The 27,791-nt window shown below is 32.9% G+C and overlaps 4 protein-coding genes across 7 annotated transcripts; 1 reads left to right on the top strand and 3 right to left on the bottom strand.

Moving 5' to 3' along the window:
• On the bottom strand, positions 1 to 7,626 carry LOC143144905 (uncharacterized). Its single transcript, XM_076307786.1, has 12 exons — positions 7,604 to 7,626; positions 6,999 to 7,143; positions 4,057 to 4,591; positions 3,593 to 3,694; positions 3,420 to 3,489; positions 3,172 to 3,343; positions 2,404 to 2,485; positions 2,219 to 2,338; positions 1,984 to 2,143; positions 672 to 899; positions 192 to 261; positions 1 to 134 (listed from the first exon to the last, which is right to left on the bottom strand). The coding sequence occupies exons 1-12, from the start codon at positions 7,624 to 7,626 to the stop codon at positions 69 to 71; spliced, it is 1,773 nt and encodes a 590-aa protein (XP_076163901.1). The 3' UTR covers positions 1 to 68.
• Positions 7,599 to 12,897, bottom strand: Spt5 (Transcription elongation factor subunit Spt5). Its single transcript, XM_076306095.1, has 11 exons — positions 12,562 to 12,897; positions 11,764 to 11,846; positions 11,440 to 11,695; positions 11,138 to 11,370; positions 10,563 to 11,061; positions 10,135 to 10,486; positions 9,465 to 10,051; positions 9,032 to 9,384; positions 8,547 to 8,948; positions 8,291 to 8,466; positions 7,599 to 8,194 (listed from the first exon to the last, which is right to left on the bottom strand). The coding sequence occupies exons 1-11, from the start codon at positions 12,783 to 12,785 to the stop codon at positions 7,952 to 7,954; spliced, it is 3,408 nt and encodes a 1,135-aa protein (XP_076162210.1). The 5' UTR covers positions 12,786 to 12,897; the 3' UTR covers positions 7,599 to 7,951.
• LOC143144903 (uncharacterized) lies at positions 8,596 to 20,331 on the top strand. The gene is made up of 16 exons (XM_076307785.1): positions 8,596 to 8,752; positions 8,847 to 8,904; positions 8,995 to 9,131; positions 9,445 to 9,705; positions 11,847 to 11,867; positions 13,983 to 14,068; positions 14,640 to 15,101; positions 15,226 to 15,415; positions 15,608 to 15,763; positions 16,031 to 16,175; positions 17,397 to 17,501; positions 17,569 to 17,651; positions 17,715 to 17,779; positions 17,857 to 17,906; positions 17,985 to 18,102; positions 18,199 to 20,331. The coding sequence occupies exons 1-16, from the start codon at positions 8,596 to 8,598 to the stop codon at positions 18,271 to 18,273; spliced, it is 2,169 nt and encodes a 722-aa protein (XP_076163900.1). The 3' UTR covers positions 18,274 to 20,331.
• Positions 17,548 to 27,376, bottom strand: Oga (O-GlcNAcase). Of its 4 annotated transcripts, XM_076306097.1 has the most exons (14): positions 27,057 to 27,376; positions 26,846 to 26,897; positions 26,420 to 26,753; positions 25,897 to 26,341; positions 25,242 to 25,822; positions 24,850 to 25,170; positions 24,605 to 24,779; positions 22,677 to 22,730; positions 21,224 to 21,309; positions 20,973 to 21,142; positions 20,693 to 20,888; positions 20,463 to 20,622; positions 20,243 to 20,385; positions 17,548 to 17,758 (listed from the first exon to the last, which is right to left on the bottom strand). In XM_076306097.1, exons 1-13 carry the CDS (start codon positions 27,124 to 27,126, stop codon positions 20,249 to 20,251), a joined length of 2,781 nt encoding a protein of 926 aa, XP_076162212.1. In that variant the 5' UTR covers positions 27,127 to 27,376; the 3' UTR covers positions 17,548 to 17,758; positions 20,243 to 20,248. The 4 variants fall into 4 exon arrangements, with proteins under 4 accessions (XP_076162212.1, XP_076162211.1, XP_076162213.1 ...); XM_076306096.1 differs by lacking the exon at positions 17,548 to 17,758 and having other exon boundaries at positions 18,202 to 20,385; XM_076306098.1 differs by lacking the exon at positions 17,548 to 17,758 and having other exon boundaries at positions 18,202 to 20,385; positions 25,242 to 25,807.
• Between the last annotated feature and the right edge of the window lie 415 nt (positions 27,377 to 27,791).

The raw sequence follows: 27,791 nt of genomic DNA, 5'->3' as shown, positions 1-27,791 counted from the left end.
ATAAATGTAGTCAATTTTATTTATCATAACGTACAAGCTAAGACTGGTAAATATAATTTAATAGTTTATTATCTTAGTTTTCCAGGACTTTCGGTGTTCGTGGTTAACGAGCCATCAGAGCTGTAGTGAACATTCTGCACGCATTGAAATTAATAAATAACAAGAAAAATTCAATTATTATAATTACGTACCTTGATAGGTAGACGTCCCTTTCGGACACTTGAAAAGGTCGCCGAAACGGATTTGGTGAATTTTCTTTTTCTACGGAAAAGAAAATATTTCTTCTTGAAGTCGACTTGAACAATATTAAATTCGTATAATTTCATTTCGTTAAAAACAAATTTGAACTTTTCTAATTTATAAAAGAAACCTTTAAAAGTTAACTCAACCTATTTACGAATACACATTTTATTTAATTAAATATACGACTCGACTTACGTCAATCTTGAGCAAATTTCTTATCAAACTGTATGCTGCAAAATCAATGTAAAAGATTACGAGTTAAAAAATACAACCAGATACAACACTTTCAAAGACCGACGTTGTTCAATTTGTCATTTATCAATTATTCCCCTGTACTAATTGAAAGTTCTGTCCTGACCTCCAACAATAATAAATCAATGTTCGGATACATAATTAATCAATGTTGGTGCACAATGATTAATACTCACTGATAACTTCTGCTACTGGTGCTAACGTCGACCGTATCTTTGCTACTGTAACTGATAGCGGCTAAACATCGTTCTTCGTCGTTGCAATGATTCTGACAGTCTCCGCGACATTTACCAAACTTGTTTCTCCAATTTCCCACCAATTTCTCGAACAATCCTTTACGTGGCGCTCGCGTACTGCACGTATATTGCTGACAGAATTCCTTATTTTCATATAAACCAATAATACTAGAATAAAGAAATTTATATACATATTATTATGATAATTAACCTAATCTAACTCAGAGATGTCTTGGTACCAGTATTCTATATTTTTGTGCAAAATGAAAGTAAAAAAGATGCATACGTTATCATAATATTTGTGTATCGACGTGCCATTAATCCCTTCAGGGACAAATCACTTTGTTCGAAGTAAATAAAAATTACAATTAATATCGACTCGTGGTATTTATTAATTTTCTGGCTATATATAGCCGCTAGGTACTACGTAATTGAAAAATTTAATTGCGAATATTTATTCAGAATATCGGTAATTTTACATATTAATATTTAAAATAATCCAACTAATCAATGTACACGAATGTGTATTCCTGAAGAGGTTAATGGTAGGTGCAGAAGATCCAGAGACCAAGTTTGTTTCTTTAAATGGGAAAACCAATCTTTTGTGCTTGGTAGAAGTACCACAATACGGTTGTTTTAAAATTTACTATTTTTATAGGGTACTTCGCCTGTAAACAAATAGCAGACAAGTAATAAAACGAATAAAGTGAAATATCTTAAACAAAATAGGAGATCCAGAGATCAAGTTTGTTTCTTTAAATGGGACAACCAATTTTTTGTGCTTGGTAAAAGTACCACAATACAGTTATTTTAAAATTTACTATTTTTATAGGGTACTTCGCCTGTAAATAAATAACAGACAAGTAATAAAACGAGTAAAGTGAAATATCTTAAACAAAATATGAGATCCAGAGATCAAGTTTGTTTCTTTAAATGGGACAACCAATTTGTTGTGCTTGGTAAAAGTACCACAATACAGTTGTTTTAAAATTTACTATTTTTATAGGGTACTTCGCCTGTAAACAAATAGCAGACAAGTAATAAAACGAATAAAATGAATTTTAGCTAATTTTAGCAGTAATCACAAGATTTCGAGAAATTTTTTAATTTCAAAAATTGAAATTTGTTGAAATAGACGACTGGTTCCGTTACTTTTGAGAGTGGGTGTATACGCGAACGTTACAGAGTTAATTGAACCTAATTAACGAACGGTTTGCGAAAACTAGCACCAAGACGACTCGAGCGAACGTACGGAGGTTGCTGTGGCTCGCATGGACCACACTCGTCCGAATGTTTCACGAGGAATCTGTAACACACGAGGCTCAGACCGACCAGCAACCACACCAGCAACGCGCTCACCACGGCGATCGATATCAATTCTGTCGTTCCCAACGTGACCCTTGTATCCCCGTCTGTATTAAGAAACGAACATTAAAGAGCAAACCGTTTGATAATACGAACGTTCGACAAGGAAACACCACTTTCACCTTCGGATTTGTAAAACGGCTGTACGACTTCCTCAACCTCGATGGTCGGTGGCACGCCTATTTTGGGCATCATCTGATGGGTACCGCTTTTTCTCCATGCCGTAAGACCGGTTTCCGCTCCTGGAACGGGAAAACGACGTTGAAGGGCGCTTGGAAAATTGTCAATCGAGAAAATTACCGAGTACCTGATTCCTCCAGCGTGGAGATCACCCTCAAAACGCCACCGAACGCCGGGTACCATTTCTCGTCGTCGAGGCGTCGTCGTACCTGTAAAAAGGTCACGGCAACGTCGCGTTAATTTCTTAGAGAGAATTATTTCTTGCAAATGATTTTTAATCGTTTCTTACGGTGATTCCCGCTTTCGAGAGGAAGCAATTAGAAATTATTTTGCTTCGTTCTTTTTGAGAAAATCAAAACTATTAATTTTACTCGAGACCAAAAATGATTGTTTATACCGTGTAAGTACAAACAGTGGTGAAATTATTCTATTACTTGAATCCGGTGTAAAAGTAATCACTTGAAAGCGGGAAGTACTGTGCACGGTTTACAAAATGTCCCCCGAGAAGACACAGGCGTTCGCTTCGCGCTATCTCGTCTACTTTTTTCGTTAGTCGACCCAATTAGTCTGTTTGTGCTAATAGTAAACTATGGTAAACTATGTTTTACTATAGTACATATGCTCTGACCAATTAGGCCCTTTGAAGCTTTGAACGTTGAGTACGTTCGACACTGATAAACGAATTTTGAGGTTATCTTTGAGTAACAACTCTTAAACTACACCTCTTGCACGTTTATATACTTCTTATTTTATAAATTCCCTTATCGTGTTTCTACATGATCGTAGTTTCATAATAACCACGATACCCCTGAAGAGAAGAAATAAAAATGGAAACCATAATTCGTGATATGTAAGTAAAGGTTGCCACTTTCGATCATAGCGACTCACAACGTACGGATTGCTGCAGCCAATTGGAAAACTCCTGATTGAACGATTCCAACTCGGTTTTCGTTTTCGATTTTGAAATGATGCACTTCACACTGCCCACGTAGTACTTAACCAGCACGAAAGCCGAATGTTCAACGTACAGAGACTGCAAACTATCTTTCTTGAATGGCAACGCGATGCTAGATGGAAACTATGTTTTACTATAATATAAACAAAAATTCTTGAATGAGAGAATATGGTTCGTGAATTTGATACCTGTTCGGTTCCACCTCGTCGTCCAAAAATGGAAGGGGTATGACGATCGATCCTTTCTTCGGAGATGCATCTTCGAATCGAGAAACAAGAGCAAAATTCATGGTATTACATCTTTGAATAAAAAGAATCTTTCAAAATTGAAAGTCAAGGTCGATTCATTTTTGACAACTCACTGTGGTGTTTTTTTCTGGATGCCTTGTGCTTCTTTCTCGTCGTTCTCTTCATCTTTTTGAACATGAAACGCTGAAGCTCTCGTCTGTTGTGATTGGTCGAAGCTATGGAACGAACGATAACGAAAGAATTATACGGTTCAAGTTACGTTTCTCACAATCTTTAGGCGATCACGAGAAATACCACGCCTGGGTCCAAATTGACCCGTAACTCAACTTGCATCAATATTTTCCAATAATAATTATATTAACATTATCGTACCTATTTCAATTTCTAAGGAACATTATACCAAATAAGCGATATAAAAGTCCCTTTTAACGAGGTGAGCCAAAGTTAAAACACAATATTGTATTCAAAATATTCAAGGTGAAATTCAATGGGTGCTTGTAATCGCAATATATCGAATTTCAAAAATTATTTTCCAGGAGCAATATTATTTCGGACGGTTTCTGTAAAATAATCGTACAAATTTCAAGGATAACTTCCAAAGCGAAGTATAGATAAGAACCATAACCATCTTTGGTGTACAATTGAATTAAGACTGCTTCTGAAATGCGCCACTTTCGACCCTCAAATGAAACCAATTTCCACGAAACTTCGATCGAAACAATGTTCTTACATGCAGGGTACGTAATAATGCCTTCACACGCAATGGACGTTCTCGGCGGTGTGATCACGATCGGTGGAATTTTCGCGCTCTCCGTACACTTGGAGGGCTTCAGCCAGCCTGCCCCGTTGCTGCCCAGGAAAAGCTTCAACTCGTCGTACAGCTCGAAAAGCTTCCTCGCGTTTCGATATTTTATGTTCCCGGCGTAATAGGAGTGCCTCGTGAGGGGCAGGATGTAAACTTGCAAGTAGCCTCCCATAGTGTCTGCCAGGGCTTTCAACATCAGGTGCTTCGTTTTTCCTATCGACAGCTTGCGCACACTCTCCAAACAAATGTGAAAGTAATCCATCAGCAGTGCGATGTACCGATCGTTCTCGTAATTTAGAACTTTCACCTGTGAAATCAAAATTGAGGGCAGAGCGATCAGACGGATTCTTGAGAGTTTCGATGGCGAGTAGTTTTTGTTTAAAAAAAAAGAAACGTAACGACGATTCAACGAGCAACCGTGGTTTCGTTAAATTTTACTTTTTTTATGCAAAATTGAACGCGATGTGTCGAACTGAATTGACCGCTCGAGACCATTTCTTTTATCGCGAATGGTGTTTCTATTTTTACGAGAGGGGGAAAAGTAGGCGTGACTGGTGGTGTGGTGGGGACGAGTCCTCGGTGACCTTGAACAGCCAACCGATATCGCTGTGACCATGGCTACCTCTTCTTCTCGCTAGTGTCGCGTGAATGTAACGTCAGATGGTATTATCTAAGTTTTGTAATAGGTTAATCAACGGGTTACTTATCAAATACGCATCGTTTTAATTTAATACACGCGTATGCATCGATCGAATAAAATGTGCAAAATTCACTCCCTTTGTACGTAATGAAATTTATTTAATAAATCGAATTTTAAATTTACTATGAATTTTAAATAGCGTAGAACTGTTTTTCAAGTAGTATTTTTAATTGCTACTTACCCAGTATGCAGTCGCACATAGTTCAAAAATAATATTATATTGCCTGAATCAGTAATCTACAGAAATACTAGAGAATGCAATGGTACGGCCATCTAGCGGTAAAAGGATCAAACAAGTTGATAAATTGTCTAAATTTATAAGTGAATAGTTTCTATTTTCGTTGCCAGATAGCGCCAATAATATTTGTCGGTTATCGACATTATAATCCATTTTCATAGTCTATTTTCCTGATATGTAGGATGTGCCATATAAAGCGTTAGAGATTGTTTTCTCATTTCTTTCCTCAAAATTTGTTTGCAACAAATTTTTGTCGAGATTATATTTCTTATAACTCAACAATTTATACACAGTTTTACTTCACATTAAGCATAAGATACATTTACTTGTACTTAAAAATACCAATTATAAATGTAATCTAGAACTTTTTTCTCAATAAAAAAGAGATGTAATTTGAAGATGGTTGCGCCATCTACGACAAAACGCCCAAGTTTAAAGAAAAATAGTTCTAACCTTTACCGTTAGGTGGCACCACACGACCTTATAACTCAAGTTATGAAAGCAGAATTCGAAATTAATGTAATTAACATAAGTATTAATGTAAGTAAAGTAACTATTAATAATGATCAATATTTAATGTTGCATGGCTTTCTTTTATTATATTTATGATCGTATTCGATTGAAGAATTTTTTAACCTAGAAATATTAAAACTTAATTCAAATTAAATTTTGTAGAAATATTTTGAATTAATATAGATAAGGAAATAAAGCGTTGAAAAAAAATATTAACAAATTATACAAAACAATAAAGGGTCCATAGCAATCTACTCTTATCGATCGACGTATTTGTTTAATAAAATCTGTAAAAAGTCGTTGTGCAGCAGTCGTTAAAACAGATGGTAAAACAACAAAATACCAATATTGCAATAGATTAAAATAATATTTAATTTTCACTCTTAAGAATTGTATTATAATATCAAATATATATTGTTTATATATTGTTTGTTGCTATCTTGTTTAAAGTTACATTGCATCTTTTAAATATATATGTATATCGTGCCTTTTAATCTCATTTGCAAGGAAACTCTACGAAAGTTAATGTTTGGTACTATACATCATTTCCGGAATCATTATTCTTAAATGCAGAAATCGCCGCTAAACCATTAATATTTTAAATGACAGACTGAAACTCGGATGATACTGCATACTCCTACTCCTATACCTAATCGAGCTCAAATTGTATTTCAGTCTGAATCGTTGACGTCGAAGATGACATATATTTAATAAGGCGGTTGGTTGCCCTTATATATAAAAAGAATTTCTCGCAAAGTTTAACGTTCAAGAGCTATGTAACTCTAGCTGTGATAGCCAAAGTAACATCCCCATCACTGACACCGGTCTACCATAAACTACGAATGAAGAAAATAAAGTAAATGCAATAACTACAGAGAGATGTAGCTGGTGGTTAAATCTCAAATCGATCGTGTCTGATGTTTGCCGAACAAATCTGAAATTACATTACTCGCTCAAACTTGTAGCACGAATGAATATAAAAATATTAAGATCCTGCCCGAATTTGTCCTATCAGTATCGAAGTTCCTAAGACTCGGACGATACTGCATGCCAATACTTAAAAATATAACTTTGGAAAGAACATTTAATTTAAAAATTCTTGTTCAATTATAAATGTCATGATCATTTTCGTGGAAATGAGTAAGAAAGCAATAACGGTAAACAACTTCATATCTAATAGAAAAAACAGTTGGTCAGAATAAAGTTTTAGACTAATATAAACAATTTCTAATCACCAATGCAAGGTTAAATCTAGATTATTACCTTGGGCAATAAATCTTGAAACATTCGTCTACTGTTCAACATAATAAAATCCTCTGCAGACCAGCAATGCTTAATGGAATCACTTTTTTCAAATAACACCGTGCCGATATTTTGTTGATGTTTGAAATTCTTGACACCCATCACTCTAATAACATATCATAACAATTCAATTCAATAACAGCGATCATTATATCCTTATAAACTTGTTAAGTAAGTCGATTTTCTTCAAGACTGCGTAATCTATTCCTAAATGGAATAGATATGGTACTGATGACACTTGGTCGAGTACCTTTTTATGCTAACGAAGGTAGTGACCGCAAACAACAGAAGAAACCATAGAAGGCATGATTTCATACTCCAGTCGGTAAATTCAGAATGAATGCGCTGTTTCCTTGCAAAATTTCGGAAAATTTACATCGATCTCTTGAGCGTTTCCCAATCATTATCTCGTTACAAAAATCTCGCGTTTGTTACGCGACTAATTTCAGATTATTAAATCTTCATAAACGATTACACTATAGCTGTGTAAACTCTTGACAGAGCAAGTTGTTACATTATTTCCTCGCGTTATAATGCATAGTTTTAATGAGAAAAAATCAATTTACGGTTTTATGCCTTTTAATCTCATTTGACATCAAGATAAGCGCAACTTTACCATAGAACAACCAAACACTTTATACAAAACGCTTTATCAGCTTCATACCTCTTCAGAAATGGTTACAATCATTGTGTCTTTAAAGTTACTACAAAAAAAAAGAGTTAAATGATTTTTACAAAATGGTATGTATTTACTTTACACAACATGCTTACTACTCGAACATAATAAGGGGTATAACGCGAAGTGGTCGTGGTTAACGAAATCTTATCGTCATCCGAATAATTCTATCTATCGTCGTTAAAATTATCTTCGCAGCTTCGCTTTTTGACACGGAGGACTGTCTTGGAATGAAAAATTATGTATTCGGAGCTTTCATTTTACACAAGAACCGCAGATGCAACATCTTCACCTCGTCCTTATTTAGCTTTACGACACCTTCCTGATTATCTATGGAGAGCAATGTGCCAACTGCTTCTCTGTCTTCGCCGATGATTACTTTGACTCGGTCGCCTCGGGACGGAACTACCGGTTCCAGTTCTTCGCAGACCAAATTCACGACTCTGTCTTCAACCGGAAGGAAAACGGAGCACATACCACCCTGTCGACAAAATATGAAAATCACGTTTATAAATTTATTTTTTTAATTTAAGTTTACAGATCGAAAAATGTTCAGAACATAATCAACGCCACTTACGGATATTCCTCGAATAACACCCTGCTGCCCTGCAAGCGCAGGATCCTGATGAGAATCACGAATTCGAACTTCGATGTCCGTGGTGTGCCACTCGGTTCCTCCTACGATTCCAGACCCGACACTGGTATCTAGACCAGCACCTGGTGTTTGTGGATTGTACGGACTGCCTGCAACACCTTTAAGAAACAACGTCAAAGATATTCAAAAGACAAAAAACTACATAAGAAAGAAATTAATCATAAAGAATGACACATACCAGGTGTCATAGGACTATAACCCATCGGTGAAGGCGTAGCAAATGCACCATGCGGACTGGTGGTATAGCCAGTACCACTTGGAGAAGGAGTAGCAACGTAGCCTGCGGGACTAGGGCTCGCAGTTGCACTTCCCGCTGGACTAGGACTCGGTTGATACGAGCTGAAACTCTGCTCCGAACCATACATTGTGCCAGGCGTTTGTGGCGTAAATGGTCCGCCAGTAGGAGGATAACCTGGTGCGTAACCAGGAGATCCACCTTCTTCCATGCTGTAGCCGTCAAAATCATTTGTTCTTGCAGGAGTATTAGTGACCGATGGATCCCAGGCACCTGACTGTCCTGGTGTGCGTGAACCATCGTGAGACGGCGTCATTGAACCATAATGAGGCGTACGGGAACCATCTATAAATTTAAGATATTAGGAATTAGTAGATTCACTTCTTTGAAGGTTTACATTAAGAAGTTTGAATATTGAAGGTACTCACTTTCGTACATGGGTGTTTGAGAGCCATGCATCGGAGTCTTTGACCCATCTCTGGCATACATCGGTGTTTGGCCACCCATACCGTATGCTGGCGTCCTGTTGTAACTACTGAAGCCTCCATCCTTCGTTGGTACGCCGACATTCGCTATATGTGATCTGTCCACGGAGATAGTTTGGCAGGTGGAATGCAATTCAACGCGAGCAGTTGTCTCCGTGGCATCTTTTACGATACCAACGTTTCCTTTGTACGGTCCACCAGTAATTTTTATTGTAGTACCTACCAATTCTCTGTCACGACGAGCTCCTCCTCCACGACCTCTACCTCTTCCACCTCCACCTCTTCCAAAACCGCCTCTGTAATAAAATGAAGCCTATTAAATTACTGGGCTATGTGAATTAAGTCAAATATAACAGTGTATCGAAACACCACTAACCCACTAGGATGCATCGGTGAGGCGATTCTCGGTGACATAAATCCTGCCACTGGCGACATGGACGTTATGCTGGACTTGTTTCCGCCAGACAGTTGTAAATGCCTCGTTTTGCAAACAAATATACCACCGTTGTCCACGAACATTCGAGAATGTAGAAATGCAAAACTCCTGTACAAATGTTTGATCTCACCGCCTCTTCCAGCGTGTGGTCCATCTACTACTTTAACAATATCCTTCTTCTGTATAGTATTCTGTTGAGAATCTAACGCCACCGCGTTTCTGTTCTCGCGTCGTTTTGTCAGACCTTGGGGTCGAGCCTCGATCACTTTTCCGTGCATGGAAAGCACATGGAAATTTTCGCGTTCAAGTCGAACAATTACGCCTACCGTTTGTGCATCTAATTGAACTAAATCGCCCCATTGGAATTGACCTAAGCTGTCCACACCGGTCGCCATGTCTGAGCAGAGTTGTAAATCCCTTGGGAGAACTTCCAGTTCGTGCATTGATAGATCAGAAAATAATACTACTCTGTTCTGTTCTACTCGAACTATCAAACCAGTATCACCTTCGTATCTTCCGGCGACAACCTATAAACATTCAATTAAGTGTAGTTAACATTTTTTATGAAAAACAATTTTCTTTTATACTTGTTCAATCTTCTCGTTGTTACCTTAACGTGATCGCCCATAGTAAAATACTTCCGTAATTCTGACGCTTGAAATTCCAATGCCTCCTTAAGCTCTTCATGTTTCGGCATAACCATTATCATGTTTCCGTCTATCGAAACAATTTTTCCTTGCAAATTTATCAATTCACCCTCACATACTTCGACATTGTCTCCAGTACTGAAAGAATGAGTCACTGCTGCATCCTCCTTGTTACCAGAAAGGCCAGTTCCTGGAGCTCCACTTAAATCTATTTCAACACCTTCAGGAGCCTCTTCAAACCTTTCTAGTTCGGAAAGTGTCGGTTTTACACCCTCGGCAATAATTGCACTCGTCGTGAAATTTTTGTACAAGAATCTGTATCAAAAATTATATTTTTATTAAAAAATTAAAGTGTTGAACAATAAAATGAGTAGTTTATGTCGAAACATACCCTTTTCGACTATATCTATTTCCTTCAAAAATCAAGAAATCACCATCACTGGTAACTTCTCCACCAATAGCGCGAATTGCTTCAGGGTCAAATGGTTTTGCTGGTGGTCTTCTTTTCTTTTTGCGTTTTAAGGCTTCAGATTCACTTTGCGCTGTTCTTAAAGCTCCACGAGGTCTAGTGTAATCAATTCTAGGCAGCAGTTTCAAGTGAACCTGATTCTGTGCCAAATCAACATAATCAACCTGAGCTATATCATCTTTATAAATGCCTCTCTTTAGTCTAACCCACTGTTTGGCTTTCAGGCCTGTTTGCTCTTTAACTACACGTAACACATCAGTCATTTCTTTGATTGGTACCATCTGCTGTTTCCAAATACCCATTCTCAAATTTCCTACATTCTCAATAGCAGCTTTTACATGTGGTTGTTTATATGCTTCTATGTAAATGTAACCCTTTACACCTTCAGGAGCAACAACAGACTTTATCTGAAGAGGTTCATCTGATGAATACAATTACACGATTACAAACAATTATAACTCTTTAATAAAAAATGTAATAATAAAATTATTGCATACTTGAAAATTGATAAGTTATAAATTTTCGCATTAAGAGGAGTACAGTGGCCTTCTCTTCTCCAATGCGACATTTCACCATCCACAAATTTGGATCTTTAACACCTGGCAACAAAGTTTGTTGAGTGATTTCGTCACTCATTTCCTCACCACCATCTCCAAAATGGCGAGCAGCCACGGACTCGTCAGCATACTTTTTTCTTAAATATTCTTCTATTTCATCTTCCTTTTGAGAACTGATAAAAATTAGCAAAGTTAGATTATGAAAAAACAATTTTTAAATTTTTGGAGATACAGATATTTACTCCCAAAGATTGGTGCCTCTGCGTCTTCCTTCAATTTCTCTTGCAGTTGGTCCTAATTCATCTACTTCATTTCCCACAATACCAATTTCTTGAGCTCCCTCTTCCCATTCGTCATCATCCTCAACTTCATCATCTACTTCAGCCTCATCTATAATGAAACCACCGTATTTGTCTTTTTTCTTTTTCTTCCGAGGCCTGTCGTCATCTTCTTCCTCTTCTTCCTCATCATATTCACTGCTTCCATCCAAATCTTCCCCTGGATATATATAAATGGGAAAAGTAATAAAAAAGTTCATGTATAATATAATTTTATTAATACTTCACCTTCAGGTTCTTCTTCAGGTTCCACCAACTCTTCATCCCCAGATCTGGCTTCTTCTGCCTCATCACCTCTGCCATCTTCTGAGCTGAAGATTTAACAAATTTTGGTAAGCTCTGATAAATATATTATTTTATAGATCATACCTTGCAGTGTATTATAGTTTCAAATATTCATGTATGCACATTCTGTCAAAGAAACCTCACTTCATTATTGTAAATGAACAATAGTCTCACATTATATATACTTCTCTTCACACATTACATACATCGCACTTAAGAAAGAATTGCTTCTTTACAAATAATGATTATGCATTTGTAGTAGTGTAGCCAAATTTTGTTTAACAATGACTACAAATAGATACAACTTGCATTTATTTTCTTAATTATATGTATAACTCTTAATATTTATTTTCAAATGTTAATAATAATTAAAAATATAGAATATTACAATGATATACTTTTTTTTCTGATGAATGTGTACAACTAATACCATTATTCACTATTTAATGAGCCTATATTTAAAAAATATTGCATATGTATTTATAAAACAATATCGTATCAATTCCATATTAATATCATACTTCCTTAAACAATGTAAGTCACAAACACGCTAAAACTAATTCCATAAATCTCAAGAATATAAATACAGGTTACATTTAATCTATAATGAAATGTTTCAATATGCCGCTGTCATGCAAACCAACATATAAGAATACCAATGGGTTTCAACAAATATACATCACTAGTTGCGAAACAAAGCTCGATAATTTATATAATATGCAAAAGACGAATTTTACTCACCCAGACCCTGATCGAGATCGCGATCGTGATCTTGACGGACTCCTGGATCGTGATCTAGATGGACTTCTACTCCGAGAAACACTGTGTGATCTTTCCCCAACGCTGCCAGCATCACTACCAGCTGCAGATTTTACGGAGCGATTTTCTTCTTGATCACTTTCGCTACCACCACCGCCTCGATCACTTTCATTGTCGGATAGATTACTCGCTTCTGAATCCGACATTTCATGCGAAAATTAAACGACTTTCGTCAAATACAAATTGTCGAACACGAAACACGACAGCTTGGTTAAGCCCATGAGGCACACGAAGCAGGGAATAACTGATACAAAATAGGAGTAAAGGTTATGTGGTAACGCTTCGTGAAATTACCGCCAGAGAGCTACAAACAAAAGTTAATTCGTGCAAGTGTACTTTTTAGTATCAGACTATTAACCTTTATGCGCGAAACATTGGCTTTTATTTTTGAGTTGTTTTTCTTCACCAAAGAAAATAGAAAACTGTACATATATATATTTTAAGAAATTATTTATTAAAGGAAAAGCAATAATTTGTACAAAAATAAAAGTGCAGATGAACTATTCAAAAATAAATCTCTTTTGCTTAATTCCTAGTAAAATGTTCTTGATTATAAATAGTGTAATCAAATATTTAATAGAAAAAATTACCAAATTATGACATTTTTAATAGAAAATTATTAAAACAACAGAAATCAAAGAATATAAATTCCTACTTCAAAAATTTACGAGCACTCCCCCATTTAGTAACACCTGGCGTGTGTTTTTATTTTATTTATTTGATATAAAATTTGTTGAGTACATTTTTCATTGACGCTTGCGTTATATCTAATTAACATAATTAACTCCTCAATCTCCATTAAGCATTAAGGATGCCGATACTTATTGAACAAATCGACATTAATCTACCATTGTAAAAAATCGATCCTTTAAAAGATCAACATCCCTATTAAGCACATAATTGCTTTTCATTTCTTACAAATTTTGAAGTAACGTTACAATCATTAAACACATAAATTTCATCTATATTGTTATAGCTACAAAATCATTTAAAAAATTCCAAAAATAAAACAAATTATGTTAATGAATTACACCATTACGATTTAGATGACAAATAATTTAGAACAAAATAGATAGTACTTCAATTACCATTTTTAATAAAAGTAACAATGTATGTATAGTCTCGTTACCTGGGCAATGAATAAACAAGAATTATCGATTGAACTCACAATTGTCGAAACTGTCGCTTTCAACTTCCAAAAACGACTCTATCGTGTATAAATCGAGTGAACTTATTGTTCTACAATATGTCTGATCTAGCGAAGAATTTGTTAACACAATATTATGGACTCAATTCAGAATCAACTGACAAGAGATTTCTATCAATTCACAAATCTGTTGAAGATGCGAAGAATGAAGAAGAGAAACAGGTTACTGAGCAAACTTCTTTATCCACGAATGAAGAAAATGTGACTGAGGATAAATCTCAGGTAGTAAATCATTTTTTGCAATTTTTATACGCTTCTTTATTTATGCTCATGCAATCGATAAAATTTAATTCGTCTACTTATTTACTACCTGACTATTTAGCAACTCACAATTTATGTGTAATCTTTTCAATGGATTTAATAATTACGTAAATAATAATATGACTGACAGTCATTGTAAGTTACGATACTACGGAGAAAAAGAGTTGTCCACTATATGAATAGTTGGTAATGCAGTTATCTGTCATGCATATTCTTTTTCTTTCACAATAATTGTTTAAAATTTTTAATTTAATAATAAATAAACTTTGCCTCTTAATATGCAACAAGTTTTTAATCAATTAAAAAATGATAAATAATTATCAATAATTGTTTATTATTTTTCGACTAAATGGGTGAAAGAAATTTTAAATAAAAAATAATTGTATACGTATATCGTAAGAATACAACAATGTTAAGTGCAACAAAATAAATTAAATTCTTAACTTCTTTTAAAACTTGTTCACATTTTATATTTACACAATTTGTACTAGAAGAAAGAAGTGAATACTGTGAAAATAATTTATGTTCGTAGAACAATGAGGACAGTCAAAAATTTAGCGAAGCGAGTGAATTATATCGAAGATCGTCACGAGTTTTCGATAATATAGAAGATGCATACGCCTCGGATGAAAATTCGGATATATTAGAAATTGATCTCGGAGAAAACATTTTATGCGACGCTTTTGAAAATACGCAACTTGCAGTACACGAAGAATCGTCAAATATTAATTCAGTTACTAAAACAAAAGAATATAACTTGAAGGACACAACAGGAAGTGACTTAAGTCTACTATTGGAGGATACTTTCTTGGACAACGTCTCGGACGTTTCTGACGCAACATTTAAAAAATCGCAGAAATCTTCGAAAATCAGTATACCTGTGCTACAAGTATCAAAAAAAGTACCTGTCTGTAACGAAACGTTTGCAGATTTCTCCAATACTGAGTTAACAGAATTCCCTAATGAAATATTGAACAAATTTTCACAATTAAAGGTATATTGCTTTTTTAAGTAATTTCGCTGAGACGTTCCTGCGACTCTCACGTGACTTATTGAATTTTTAGTAATGATTCTTAGAGTTAATATTACAAAACATTGAACATTTTCGTTGATTTCAGATGCTGTACGTAGCAGATAATAATTTGACTATACTTCCGGCGGAAGTTTTCACATCTTTAAAATACTTAGAGTGGTTGGATATCAGGAATAATCAACTTTCATCGTTACCAAAGAGCATAGAATCACATCCATGTATAGAAACGCTTCTTCTTCAGGGAAATAAAATAGAGGAACTACCATTAGAACTCTGTAAGCTTTATTTAATTAAGGAACACAGTGGAACTACAAAGACATATAATTATACACTAGATTTTAGTTTAATATTCGTTTAATATTAAGTGATGACTCATGACTTGTAATGCGCTACTATTTTTTGAATTTAAATTGAATCTTTGATCTTTAAAAATTAAAAAAAGAAGACATCATTTTGTCATGTTCCAGGCACTTTGACAAAACTGAAAACTCTTCAAGTGATGCAGAACCCTCTTATAACACCGCCAAAAGATATTTTGGTTCTAGGTTGTAGAGAAATTTTAGAATATTTGAGAACGAAATGGAATAATGCACACCCTGAACGTCAAGTAGAGTTCAAAGAAAGTGAGTATAGCATATATTTACCTCCTTTAGAAACTACTTTAATGAATACTTACCTTTTATGATTTGTAAAGAGTTAGAGAATGTATTATTATTGTAATATATATAAGATTTGGAAATATAGATTGTGTACTATACAATATATTACAATTTGATAGATAGAAAGAACTGGATCCATTATATTATAACACTTGAGATATTTACAAACTGTTCAAAATCATAACTATATTCAAAACATTAACAAAGTTCACCTTTTATTTCCTATTTCAGATAAAGTTGAGCCAAAGTTATCAATGATTCTCTGTTATCAGTCTCCAAGAAAGTGCAAGAAGAAAATCACATCATGCAAAAATATAGTTCACAATAGAAATGTATCTACCACCAAAAAACGCAAATTTTACAAGCCCAGTAACAGGTATTATGATAAGGAACTCAGTTTCTTAGTAAACATCAACTACCCATTTAAAAAGAAATCAACATTCCTTTGTAACTCCTGCTTAAAAGAAATAATTGATTCAGAAACCAATAAAAAGCAAAACAATAGCTGACAGAAAACAAAATATACTTATTTAGAAACTGTAAACAATTGTTGGACTAAAATGGATAATCGTGTTCATAATGAAACCAATGACATCAGTAGCAAAATTTTGCGATTGATGGATCCATCTCCGAGATCTCTTTATGTGAGACAGAATGTAAAAATTCTGAAAACATATGCTAAATCTTTAAAAAAAGAGTGTCAACTTAATTTACCTATCAATAAGTTTGAACCTGTTGTTCCTCCAAAGATAAAAAGTAGATTTTCATTGGTGGAAAATATTGAAAAATGTAGTAGTATAAGAAATGTTGAACAAATTTTTGATATCATCACAAATGATGGAAAGAGATTTAAGTTATATCCAATGAGATTAAGTAATTCAGATTGGATTTTGTCATGTTTAGAAAATTATATAGGAATAATAAAGTAGAGTAATCATTTATGTACACAGTTACAAAATTTTTTCACATAAAAAGTAAATTATGTAAATTTGCATTTTAAAAAAGAAGAATTTTATATTTTTAAGAACGTGAACTTTTAAAGTGTTTAAAACAAAAAATTTAATTTTTTTTAGATCCACTTTTTTCAATTAAAAAGAATAAATAATATATTTAGAGGTTCCCAAAATATGGCTTGCAAATTGACTTTGAATAGGTAGTGTTCAATATTAAAATATGAAAGCAGTTTAAATGTTCATTAAGAAAGTTTTATATGATTAATACGTTTATTTTGATAACAAATTTAAAAGTAGTAAAACAATGTTTTGTATTCAACTTACCTTTTCTTTTAAAATATGCATTGCTAGTAAGTTGCCACAAATCACCATTTTTTAAGTGAGTTTTGACTCATAATATTCATTTAGTATTTTATTTTGAACACAATAAAGAAGTATAATTACATTCTGGGCAATTAATCAAAAAATATAATCCACTATGAAAAAATTTATACAAAAATAGTAATTTCTGTTAATTACTGCATTGAGATACTAATAGTAATCATACTAAATTACAAAGTATATATCCAGTTGAATCTTAGAAGTTGATTACATTAAACCAATTTTAAAATTAAAAATGTTTTCTGTTTTTGTAATTTATTCAGGTGTAAAAATAAAGGTACAAATATCTTGATGGAACATCACATGCTATATTATTCCAAAGTAAAAGAATTATTTAGCAAACAAGCATTAATATTTCAAAAATTAAAGTAAGAGTTCCTATATTCCTAACATTTTACACAAAGTACAATTATCTAAGCTATTTGAATTGTTCAGAGATCAAAATGTTTTAAAAGAATGGAGACAAGACAAAAGAAGTTTTAATGTAGCTATGGAAAAAGCAATGAGACGAAACACAGGTATCATAACAAAGTTCACTATATGTACTTATCTCTGTATTGAATAAAATATTTCTTTGATAGATGACATTCCTTTTGGTTTCGATTTGAAAGATTATGCTTCCATACTTAAACAAAAATCCAAATTGGTGAGATTTATTCCACAGCTTATTTTTTAAATTGGTAAATTTTTATAAAAATTGGTCTCTAAATATTTGAACTTTAGGAAAATTTGCAATCAAGGAAAAAAGGCAAACAAAAATTCATTCCACCAGAGTGAGTGAAGAATTTTTAACAATATTACATTAAAAATTTATATAAAAAAAATTAAATTCAAATATTTATTTCTTGTAGGAATATTAATCAGAGAATTAATGAAGTATTGGAATCTATGAATCAGCTTGAAATAAAAATTACAGATGAAATAACTCCTAGAACCAAACAAAACTTACTAAAAAGTGAAATGGAAAAGGTACTTGATATAATGATTTTAGTAAAAATAAAACAGTTATTATAAAAAGGAAATACGTTTTACACATTAATCTCGTGCATTTCTTTGAAATTTCAGATATTACAATTCCAAATTGAAATTCAAAATTTGCGAAAATACAATGACATTGCAACAGTACCTTTAAAGTATTGAACAATCAGAATATGCCTCTTAAAATAATTATTTGTATTGCAGCACAGCATTCTGTCATTTCAATTTTGATTAAGCCAGAAGTATCAGTCTTGACATATTTATTTAAATAACTCAGTAATAATCACATATTGTTTCATAGTGAACTACATATACATTACTTAAAAATACACGACGAGATAACTGGAAATATTATTGTACTCGCATTATAAGATTTCAGTTTAAAAAACATCAAAGGAAAAAACATATGTATATTAAAAAGTTTGCTACTTTACAAAATTGATTTCCATAAAATCAATTACATTTATTTGCTCTTCTGTGAAGATATATTAACGTGCTTTCCGTGAGAAAAATATGGCTGTAAACGAATCATAATAAGTCTGTAACGAAAAATATGAAGAAAAATGCTTTCCAGTCTTCCCGTCAGAACAATTTTCTTCTCTGTTCGATTGCCGTAAAAACGTAGCAAGTATAAAAATCCTAAAAAGTGGTGATTCGAATTAAGATAGATTCGAATGACACTGATAGTTTTTACGAAGATCGAATCTCCTCACTTTGTACATGGCCCTGCATCAAATCCTAGTAAAATTCTGTTTTAATCAGAATCAAAGAATCACACCTTGGTTCATGATACATCTGTTTTTATAGTAATACTGACACTAGTTATAAGGCAAATATCTAAAATCTTCATTTTTATTTCATTTCTTCTTTTGTGTGTATGTATGTGCGTGTTCTTTTTGCTTTGTACATTTGATACATTGACGCATAAAAGATAATATGGACAACTAATTTGTTACTACCTAATCAGCAAGTGATCTAATTGTTATTGATCTTTTATTAATTTATAATTTATCAGACCAATTCTTTTCAGGACATTGTTTTAAAATTAAGTTACTTATGATGGTAACAAACATAGTATCATTAAAACAAATAATCATACAAAATGTAACTTATGTTACTTAGATTACAAACAGTTAACTGCTTTGATACATTTGAATGCTAATGAAATTATGAATATTCCCTATACAAAATTCTACGTATCACATTCTGTGGCAATATATACACAAGCATACATGAATTGTAAGCATAGAGCCAATTAGGAATTGCTAGTAATACCGATATCTAATTAAGAACAATAATATTGGGATAATACATTGAAAATAAAAAGACTATGTACATTATGCAGTGAAAATTTTACTATGGGACAGTAAAATACCTATAGATAGGTAGCTTTCTTGAAAACACAGACCAAAAGTTAAAACTAAACCTTGTTTATTGCATTCTTGTAGCAACAGTATCTAATAAGAAAATATTTTTTAACAGGATAAAAAGCTTAAATAATTTATCATTTGAACACGCATACTGGTATTTTTTCACCTTACATCATTCAACACATTATATACATTTTCTTTCAAGAAAACTTCCTATTAATACACAAGCATACTGGATATACTGTGAAGTCCCATAGCATTATATCACATAAATGTAAATTTATAAAATAAACAGATTTCTCTTCTCTATTCTGTGACAATTCACTCTCTTAATCCTTACTATTGCACATTTTACACTTTCATGTTCTCTCTCTGCTCAATAGTGCAGACATTACTGCTGCTTAATTTATACTGTATATACATTGTATGTACGCACATATTGTAAAACACATTTCTGTGATTTTATAATTTAAGAAGGCAGATATTCTGGGACAATTCTCAGAAAGCAAGTACGACTCATCAAGGATTGTATAATGTAAAATTTGTCTATGTTATCTTCCACTTTCTCACAGAATAGTATCAATTTCTTTGATAAATAATCTTTTGCCCATTGTACAGGAACACATAATGGACAGAAATGTTCTCAGATTTTAGAAATAAATAATTTCTATGTAATCTGTATGCTTCTAAGTCATAGAAGCTTTCTTTGAAGATGGTTCAAGCAAGTATACTTTATTCACAAATATCACTGGTGTACTCACTCTTTGTTAGAAGCTTCTACACATAGTTTTGATCCCAGAATGTTCCTCATATGCTGGGTTCAGGTCGACAAAACCTAATTTACTATAGAATTCATGCGATTCCTTCTCTGTACACGGCATTGTAGTGTGTACACCAAAGGAACCTAAAAATATTATAAGAGATTTAGATTAATTTCAACTACATTTTCCATAACAATGGTTACACAAAAACATTATTTACCGTTTGCTCTTAAAGCTGCAAGAATACAGGTGATTAATCTTTTAGGAATAGATTGGTCCGTTACACTTGGCAATACTGCACAAAAAAGTTTTGACGGATGTTGTTTACACAATTGTTCGGAGACATCTGGGAGAAACGAATGAAAATACTCTATTGCATCCTACAAAGAAAATTAAAAAATGAATACATCAGACATTGAATTATTAGAGGTTAACGTAAGATATAAATACCTGAACATTCTGTGGCAAATCATTTATATTGTCATCTAATGGGTACTTTATGCGCAATTCAGGAATTAAAGAAACAATCATTTTCTGATTGAAAGTCTTTATATTCAAGGCAGCCAATGCATAACCCACTATACCACTTTCATCTTCAACAACCATACACATTTCTGGACTCAAAGTTAAGAAACCTCTAAGGAATCTATAATAAGAATTAAGTACTGATAAGTAACTAATGTAAAATAGAAGGTTTATATGTTACTTCTAAATTTCAAATTCTTTATACCTATCTGCTACTGCAGATGATATTGTACAGCCATAAATTTTATTGCACACAGCATAAACCTCTTCCTCATCACTTACTAAATAAGGTCTAATTGTATAGATTTTACTACTGGGCACTTCTGGTGCTTTATAAATGAATAAATCATTTCCACTGTCCACTGGAATTAATCTCTATGAAAAGTAAATTCATATTATTATTTTTCTTTAACTAGGATGTTTTTATCGATAAAAAAATACTACATTTCAATTCACCTGTAGATCAGCCGTAAGGCCTCCACGAAACACCCATGGTTCTTGATTCCCACTCATAAATGTTTCTTTCCAGCCATTTGAGAACCCTATCCCAAGATATAGTATTTGGCCTTAATAAACGGTGAAATATAAAACTTATGTACGCGCGATAATGCAATTTATGAAATTTATGAAATGACCTCCATTGCTCTGAGCACTAATTTTGCTTAAATTTGTAACATGCAGAAGTACATTTCGATTGATGGGACCTTATTTTTCTTTATCTCGCTACTCTACTAAGAGTATTACTTATAAAATTGAAAAAATTGTTTTGCGAAATAAAGAAACCCATCAAATCAAAAAACTATGGTGCATCATTTTATTGATTAATAAAACCATATTTTCAACATATACACGTTGAAAATGATTATTTGGCTGAAAATTGAGCACCTTTCAAATTAAAAAGAAACGAGACAAGATGTCTTATTAAAACTCTGTATTAATATCAAATTGAATCTAATTATTATGAACATGAACTAACAATAAAAATTAATTTTGGAGTATGTTGCACCAAAGTTCGCGCAGTGATAAATTTCTGAGATAATGGGAAGGAAAATAGGATTGGTGGAATGGTAATCCAGTTTGCCAAAATGCGCCTGAGATAAAACTCCTATTACTCCTGAAAAGAACAGTTTCTGGAACTAAAAGAAATTAGTACAGGCAAGTTGGCAAAAGGAGGATGTTTTACTGGTCATTCACAACTCACGAAAGGTGCTCTTTAACGAAATAATAAATACCTTCGCAAATTCGGAAAAATAATTTAAGAAAGCATATAACACACAGCTTTTGCTGGTTGCGTTTGATCAGTACAATATTCAGGAAAAACTCTTAACAGTTCATAAAATTGTTTCCTAGCTTTGCCAATTTTGTAAATGTTGTAGATGGACTTACTTTGAATGCAAAAATTGTTACTATATGAAATTCATTGGCATACTGTGCAACTACATTGAAAAAAGAAATAACATTTATCATAATACAATTTCAGAGTGTAAAGAATGTGAATTTTACACAATGTTTTTATACAATGGTTAATATAAAAATAGAATATATATGAATAGTTTAAGTTATCTATAATTACAGACAAATTTTATAAAGCAATATAAAAATCAAAATATATGTGCAAATATTATGTATATATGAAATTTTTGCAAAGTAAAAAAGTATGTCCGTCTACCCCATATCAAACTATATTATATGTAAAAGATATTTGTCGAATTTGTGTTGAGTATAGATAGATCCTTCAAGGCATCAGAACGCTGCTTCTACGCGCAAATCTTTTGCTTGCATTAATTATAATAATAGTTCTTTACAAAGCTTCAAACGCAAACTGATAGTATGCGACTGTCTTCGCTGGTTTGAAGCTTTGTTAGTCGCGCGCTTTTTGTTGGATTACTCAGACTGGTGAATTGCATACATGTGTAGCTGCCCTGGGTAAACGTTGTCATCGTCGACGGGAATCTGCCAAACGCTACCAACAAGACAGAAAACACAGAAATGCACGTTAGTCAGTGAATTGAAGCTGTACTGTTCCTCATACACTTATACTGCTGGCAAAAACTATTCGCTGCAAGAATTATTTTCTTTTTATGTTATTTTTTTAGATATTACACATATGAAATAACATTATGTAATTTTAATGCAACGAATACATTTCTGCCAAACAATCTGTGAAAGAAAGTCAACCAATATGTTAATAGCTGGCACAAGGTTATTTAAAACAGTATTTGTTCAGGTCCACATTGATGCTGTTAAATAGTTTCCCAAGAAAGTCTTTGCTATGGAAAATTGTTTTGCCAAATATTGCGCTAGAGAGCCACATCAATTCTTTTTATTCTTGTATTATGCATATATGTAGTTTTTCAGAACCAAGTAATGTTTGCTACTAGAAGATAACAAGAAAAGAATGAGAAGTGTTGTGACTTGCTTTATTTACCAACAGAATTATAAATAGGAAGCCGTCAGTCTAAAAATAAGAAAATCATTTCATAAAAGGTTTGTATGTAGTTGAACATAAAAAGCCTTATTAATTGGTTTTCAGTGTTGAATAAATTATTCAATTTTTGTTTTAATTTTTATTTTATATAAAAAATTACATATTTTGCAATTATATAATAGTATTTGCAAAAAATACGAATGATCAAAAAGATACAGTAATAAACCAAAAGTTTAACTTATGGTTTTAACTTATTCTGATTTTGACTTACGGCAACCGTATTTTTTCGTTTCGCGCGCTACGCGGTACATTTGATTCTAAAGCGCAGAAACAAATGCACAAATGCGATTCCATAGATATGCGATCTATGTAATATTTTAATTCCAACTATTACTGATGTTTGTTCACTTCTTTGTCATTTAAAAAGTATTGAAATTTCTGGAATTAATAAATGTTGTAACTAATGTTATAATAAAAGTTCTTTCTTTTTATTCTAATTTAATTGTTAGAATAATAATTTATTACTTTATGGAAAATTTATACTTCAGAAATAATGTTTGCAAAATATTTATTCCTCATTAAGGGAGGCAAACTATTATTTCATTTTCTAATAATTGCAAGTTAACAAAGTATCAGTAATTTTCGAAATTAGTATGTGTTCTTTGCGTGTTTTATGATTGTACAAATGATGTCATTTTACATGGAAGTGTAGAGTGATATTTAATGTACATTATTAAAATACATTAAATAAATATTTTCCAATATTAAACATGAAACAGTGTTTCAATAAACAATACATACAAGATTATTTTTCAGTACTATAAAGGTATTTCCAATTTTTAAAAACAAATTCTTGCTATATGTAAAAATGATATCTTCAATGATAAAACATATACATTTCATATAAAAACACATCTTCCTTGTAAAAAGACCAAATGAGTGAGTTAAAAAAAAGAATAGAACATTACACTTACCGATACTCGAGACACTTTTGTTCTGAAATATAAGTATAGGTAGTAAATTATAATACTTTTGAGAAAAATTAATAACAGCACTCATCTGTAGCACAACAAATACAACTCTCTACTAATCAAGACAATGCAAAAAATGAAATAAAAAAATAAGACATTATTTTGAAGAGATACAAATAATTTGTTTTATATCAATCATTGTACCAGCATACTAGCATCTTGAATAAACTTTCTTTGTATACTTTACTATTACTGTTTTTATACATTTTATAATTACAAGAATGAATGATGTAAGGGATTAAAAAATACTTAAATCATACTAAAAATGATATTGCATTTGTAACATAAATTGGTTTTAGTACTATTTTCTACATGCTTTGGAGCACCTCTCTTAATGTCTTTTTAAAAATATGCTATATACGTAATAATATAACTTACCCAACCATTTCACGTAACTGTTTAAGAGAGATACGACCCCTCTCATATCCCAAACATATGAATACAGATCATATAGTAACTCACGATTATTACAGTATGTAAGTCGTTGAAATAATCTGTTTACAGCGTTGCACATGTCGTTTAATTTAGCCGCCCGTGTGTGCCATTCTTCAATCTAACATTTTGTTTAAAAAAATACTTAGATATATATTTTATTTTCAGTATGAAAGAATGGAATCACTTACATTAGATTGAGACACAGCCTCTTCTTCTTTTGACTTTCTCATAATAACATGGGCGTTACTTTTCAACCAATTAAACTCTTGTAGCAATTGAATACCTTGACCACCATGTTCAAATGGTAAATAAAAGAGGTCACATAATAAAGATAGATCTTCTTGTGTCAACTGTTTATCAACATCAATGGACTCCTGAGACTCCTGATCTGCATTATCAGCAGTATCGTGATTCTCACTATCATGTTCAACAATCATTTGAGTACCATTTACTACAGGAGAAGTACTGTCTACTTCCACTTGCATACTGCCAGAAGCTTCGCTGCATGTCTATAAATCGAAATTGAAGAATTATATAAATTGTATAAACGTAATTATTATTCATACCCTAAAATACTTACAGAAGTATTTTCTATCATAACATCGTCTTCTGTATGAATCTTGGCTGCATGTGCTGGAGAATTATTAGGTGTCGTATTACAATCCATTGGTTCCATGGATGACAAAGTATTTGAAGTCGTTACATGTTCCGCAGTAGTAGAAATTGTTGGAATAATAGGTTCACTAACAACAGTTGTATCAGATACTAAAGAATTCATAACAGGACCAGAAGGAGATACAAAATTATCACTAGGCGTCACGTTTGAGCAAACTTCAGCCAATGCTTGAAGATGACTGGAGCTGTTTACTGGTGCAGGTGTTGATGAAACAGTAGTAGTTGTTGTTGATGTCAGACTCATACATGTATTTACAGAAGGAATTATGGGAATTGGTATTGTTGGAGCAACACATGGTTGTGGTTTTGCTATAACACCCCATGCAGCTCTTTTTTTGTTAAATTCCAGTAACCAGTCATTAATAGCATTTTTTAAAGCATGCCGAGGATGATACATATTTGGAGACATTGTGGAAGGAACATCTTCACCCAGCATACCATCCTCTGTTTCAGTTTCTAATCTGATATCAGCTGAGACAGAATCATCTACAAAGTATATAATAAACAACTAAAAAGGCAATTATAATATAATACAACATCAGAAATAATAAAATACAAACTCAAGGTTAAGTCTCTCTTTCCATCAACATTACATTTGCTCCACTGGGCCAATGTATGAATTGCTATAAAGTTTGCTCCATATTCACAATTGGGATTTGTTAAAACACCTCTCAATTTTGGAATCAAATCAGGCGATCGTCCAGAATATGGCCCTAAGAACACTCTTTTTTGATCATAATCATTAGCATGCAAATTATCCCATATGACCGGTGGCCTCCTCAAAACCTCAGTAATTTCCTCAATGGATTCAATAGTTAAAAGTCTTGATATCACTTTAGGACCAGTCCACATTATATCAATTTCTTGTGCCAATTTACTCCCAAGTGTATTAAGATATTCCGAAGATGCTACATTTGGCATTGCACGAGTTGCACAATATTGTGTTGGACACAAAAGGAATTTAGGTTGACCAAGATGTTGAAATATATCATTTGTAACAGAAACCTGTTAACCAAATGTTACAATTAATTATGAAAAAGATATGTCATAGTTGACATGCTAATATACACATTTAATACACACTTGTGCATGAGCAAAGGATTGAAATACTTCTTTGTCTGCTTCACTCATTTCTGGTTCTATATCATCAAATAACAATGCAAATGCAGTGCAACCAAATTGACTAACTTGTTCCAATTTCCTTTTTAATACAGTAACTTCTTTTGTACTTGAATAAGTAATATCCAATCCTGGTGATAGCGCATAATAAAATGTAATACCGCATTCTCTAGCAGCTGTTATCAGCCCTGTTAAATGTTCTGCTTCTTCTACTGTGTACAAATCTCTCCAATATGCACGATGTTTGTAATCGTCTTTTGGTGCATACAAATATGAGTTCATTCCCCATTTTTTCAATCTAAAACCCATTTAACGACATAGCTATATACAATTGAACAAAAATTTTAATATGATATACGAATACAGTTAGAATCAGTATAAAATACTTGCTTTTGAAACAGATCCTTTCTCTGTTCGGTGGTCCAAGGTCGGCCGTAAAAACCTGTAAAAACAAAATATATTTTTTATCAGAACAAAACGAGCTATTGTAATAAATTGTGCATTCCATTCATTTCCGTTCCTACGTGGAGCCACCACGAACGATGACCATATACATATGCCATAACGAATATTTCGTATCGTTTAATAGTAATTTAGATACCTTCAACGACGCCGCAGATAAAATTCTCATTTTTCGTATTTAAATTCGCGGCCCCATTTGTCTCCGCCATTGCGGACTACAAGAGGCACGTTTGTTTAGTATCGGTCCACGAAAATGGCTAAACGAGTTGACTGCAAAATGCTTTCGTTTTTTGAAGTAATGCAAAGAGAAACCAAGCTAAATACTGTCTTCTTTGCGGCGCAACTTTTTCTTACGAATGTCACGACAGCATTACTTGTATTCTAAGTTGAGGAAAGAATTCAGTTAGAACTGTGCGATTCGAAAGGAACAAAAATACCGTTTCTTGTATTTGACACAGACTGCACCCGATGTCCCGGTCGATACTGAACGATGTCTCGATCCATCGACTGTATGCAAAGCGATTAACGGAAAGATCTGTTGAATGATGGCGCCATCTGGAATTCGAATTAAGAATACGTTTTCGAATACAGATTTCTAGTTGCCGATACCATATCGTGAGATAACTTTAAGAAATTGTCGATTTTCTCGAATATTTAAACTTATTGGAGTTCTCAGAATTATGTATACTGGGAAAACAATAGTCAGGTATGATATATAATTTTATACATTTTTTTGTTTGACTATTCCTTTCGGATAATCTTCGACCAAACTTATAGTGTGATGTATAATAATTGATTTATAAATAAATATTTATGGCATAGTTAGGAGTGAAAATCAAATTGCATGTTTTTATTAGTTTTCGTTCAAAATTTC

Source organism: Ptiloglossa arizonensis, chromosome 3, assembly GCF_051014685.1.
Source record: "Ptiloglossa arizonensis isolate GNS036 chromosome 3, iyPtiAriz1_principal, whole genome shotgun sequence".
NCBI lineage: Eukaryota > Metazoa > Arthropoda > Insecta > Hymenoptera > Colletidae > Ptiloglossa > Ptiloglossa arizonensis.
This window is presented reverse-complemented; position numbering and strand designations above follow the sequence as displayed.

What these genes read in the sequence shown, in the direction of transcription:
- LOC143144905 (XM_076307786.1), bottom strand. Translation starts at nt 7,626, where the DNA reads ATGAGATTAAAAGGCATAAAACC. An exon ending in TTCAAGATTTATTGCCCAAG is followed by an intron (nt 4,592 to 6,998) that starts GTAATAATCTAG and finishes TTGATTTCACAG; the next exon opens with GTGAAAGTTCTAAATTACGA. An exon ending in GCCGTTTTACAAATCCGAAG is followed by an intron (nt 2,144 to 2,218) that starts GTGAAAGTGGTG and finishes TTCTTAATACAG; the next exon opens with ACGGGGATACAAGGGTCACG.
- LOC143144903 (XM_076307785.1), top strand. Translation starts at nt 8,596, where the DNA reads ATGCGGACTGGTGGTATAGCCAGTACCACTTGGAGAAGGAGTAGCAAC. An exon ending in ACAAATTTTCACAATTAAAG is followed by an intron (nt 15,102 to 15,225) that starts GTATATTGCTTT and finishes CGTTGATTTCAG; the next exon opens with ATGCTGTACGTAGCAGATAA. An exon ending in TTAATATTTCAAAAATTAAA is followed by an intron (nt 17,502 to 17,568) that starts GTAAGAGTTCCT and finishes TGAATTGTTCAG; the next exon opens with AGATCAAAATGTTTTAAAAG.
- Spt5 (XM_076306095.1), bottom strand. Translation starts at nt 12,785, where the DNA reads ATGTCGGATTCAGAAGCGAGTAATCTATCCGACAATGAAAGTGATCGA. An exon ending in TCACCGATGCATCCTAGTGG is followed by an intron (nt 9,385 to 9,464) that starts GTTAGTGGTGTT and finishes ATTTTATTACAG; the next exon opens with AGGCGGTTTTGGAAGAGGTG. An exon ending in TCAAACACCCATGTACGAAA is followed by an intron (nt 8,949 to 9,031) that starts GTGAGTACCTTC and finishes TTAAATTTATAG; the next exon opens with ATGGTTCCCGTACGCCTCAT.
- Oga (XM_076306097.1), bottom strand. Translation starts at nt 27,126, where the DNA reads ATGGCGGAGACAAATGGGGCCGCGAATTTAAATACGAAAAATGAGAAT. An exon ending in AAAGAGAGACTTAACCTTGA is followed by an intron (nt 25,823 to 25,896) that starts GTTTGTATTTTA and finishes TATACTTTGTAG; the next exon opens with ATGATTCTGTCTCAGCTGAT. An exon ending in TCATCTGCAGTAGCAGATAG is followed by an intron (nt 20,889 to 20,972) that starts GTATAAAGAATT and finishes TTCTTATTATAG; the next exon opens with ATTCCTTAGAGGTTTCTTAA.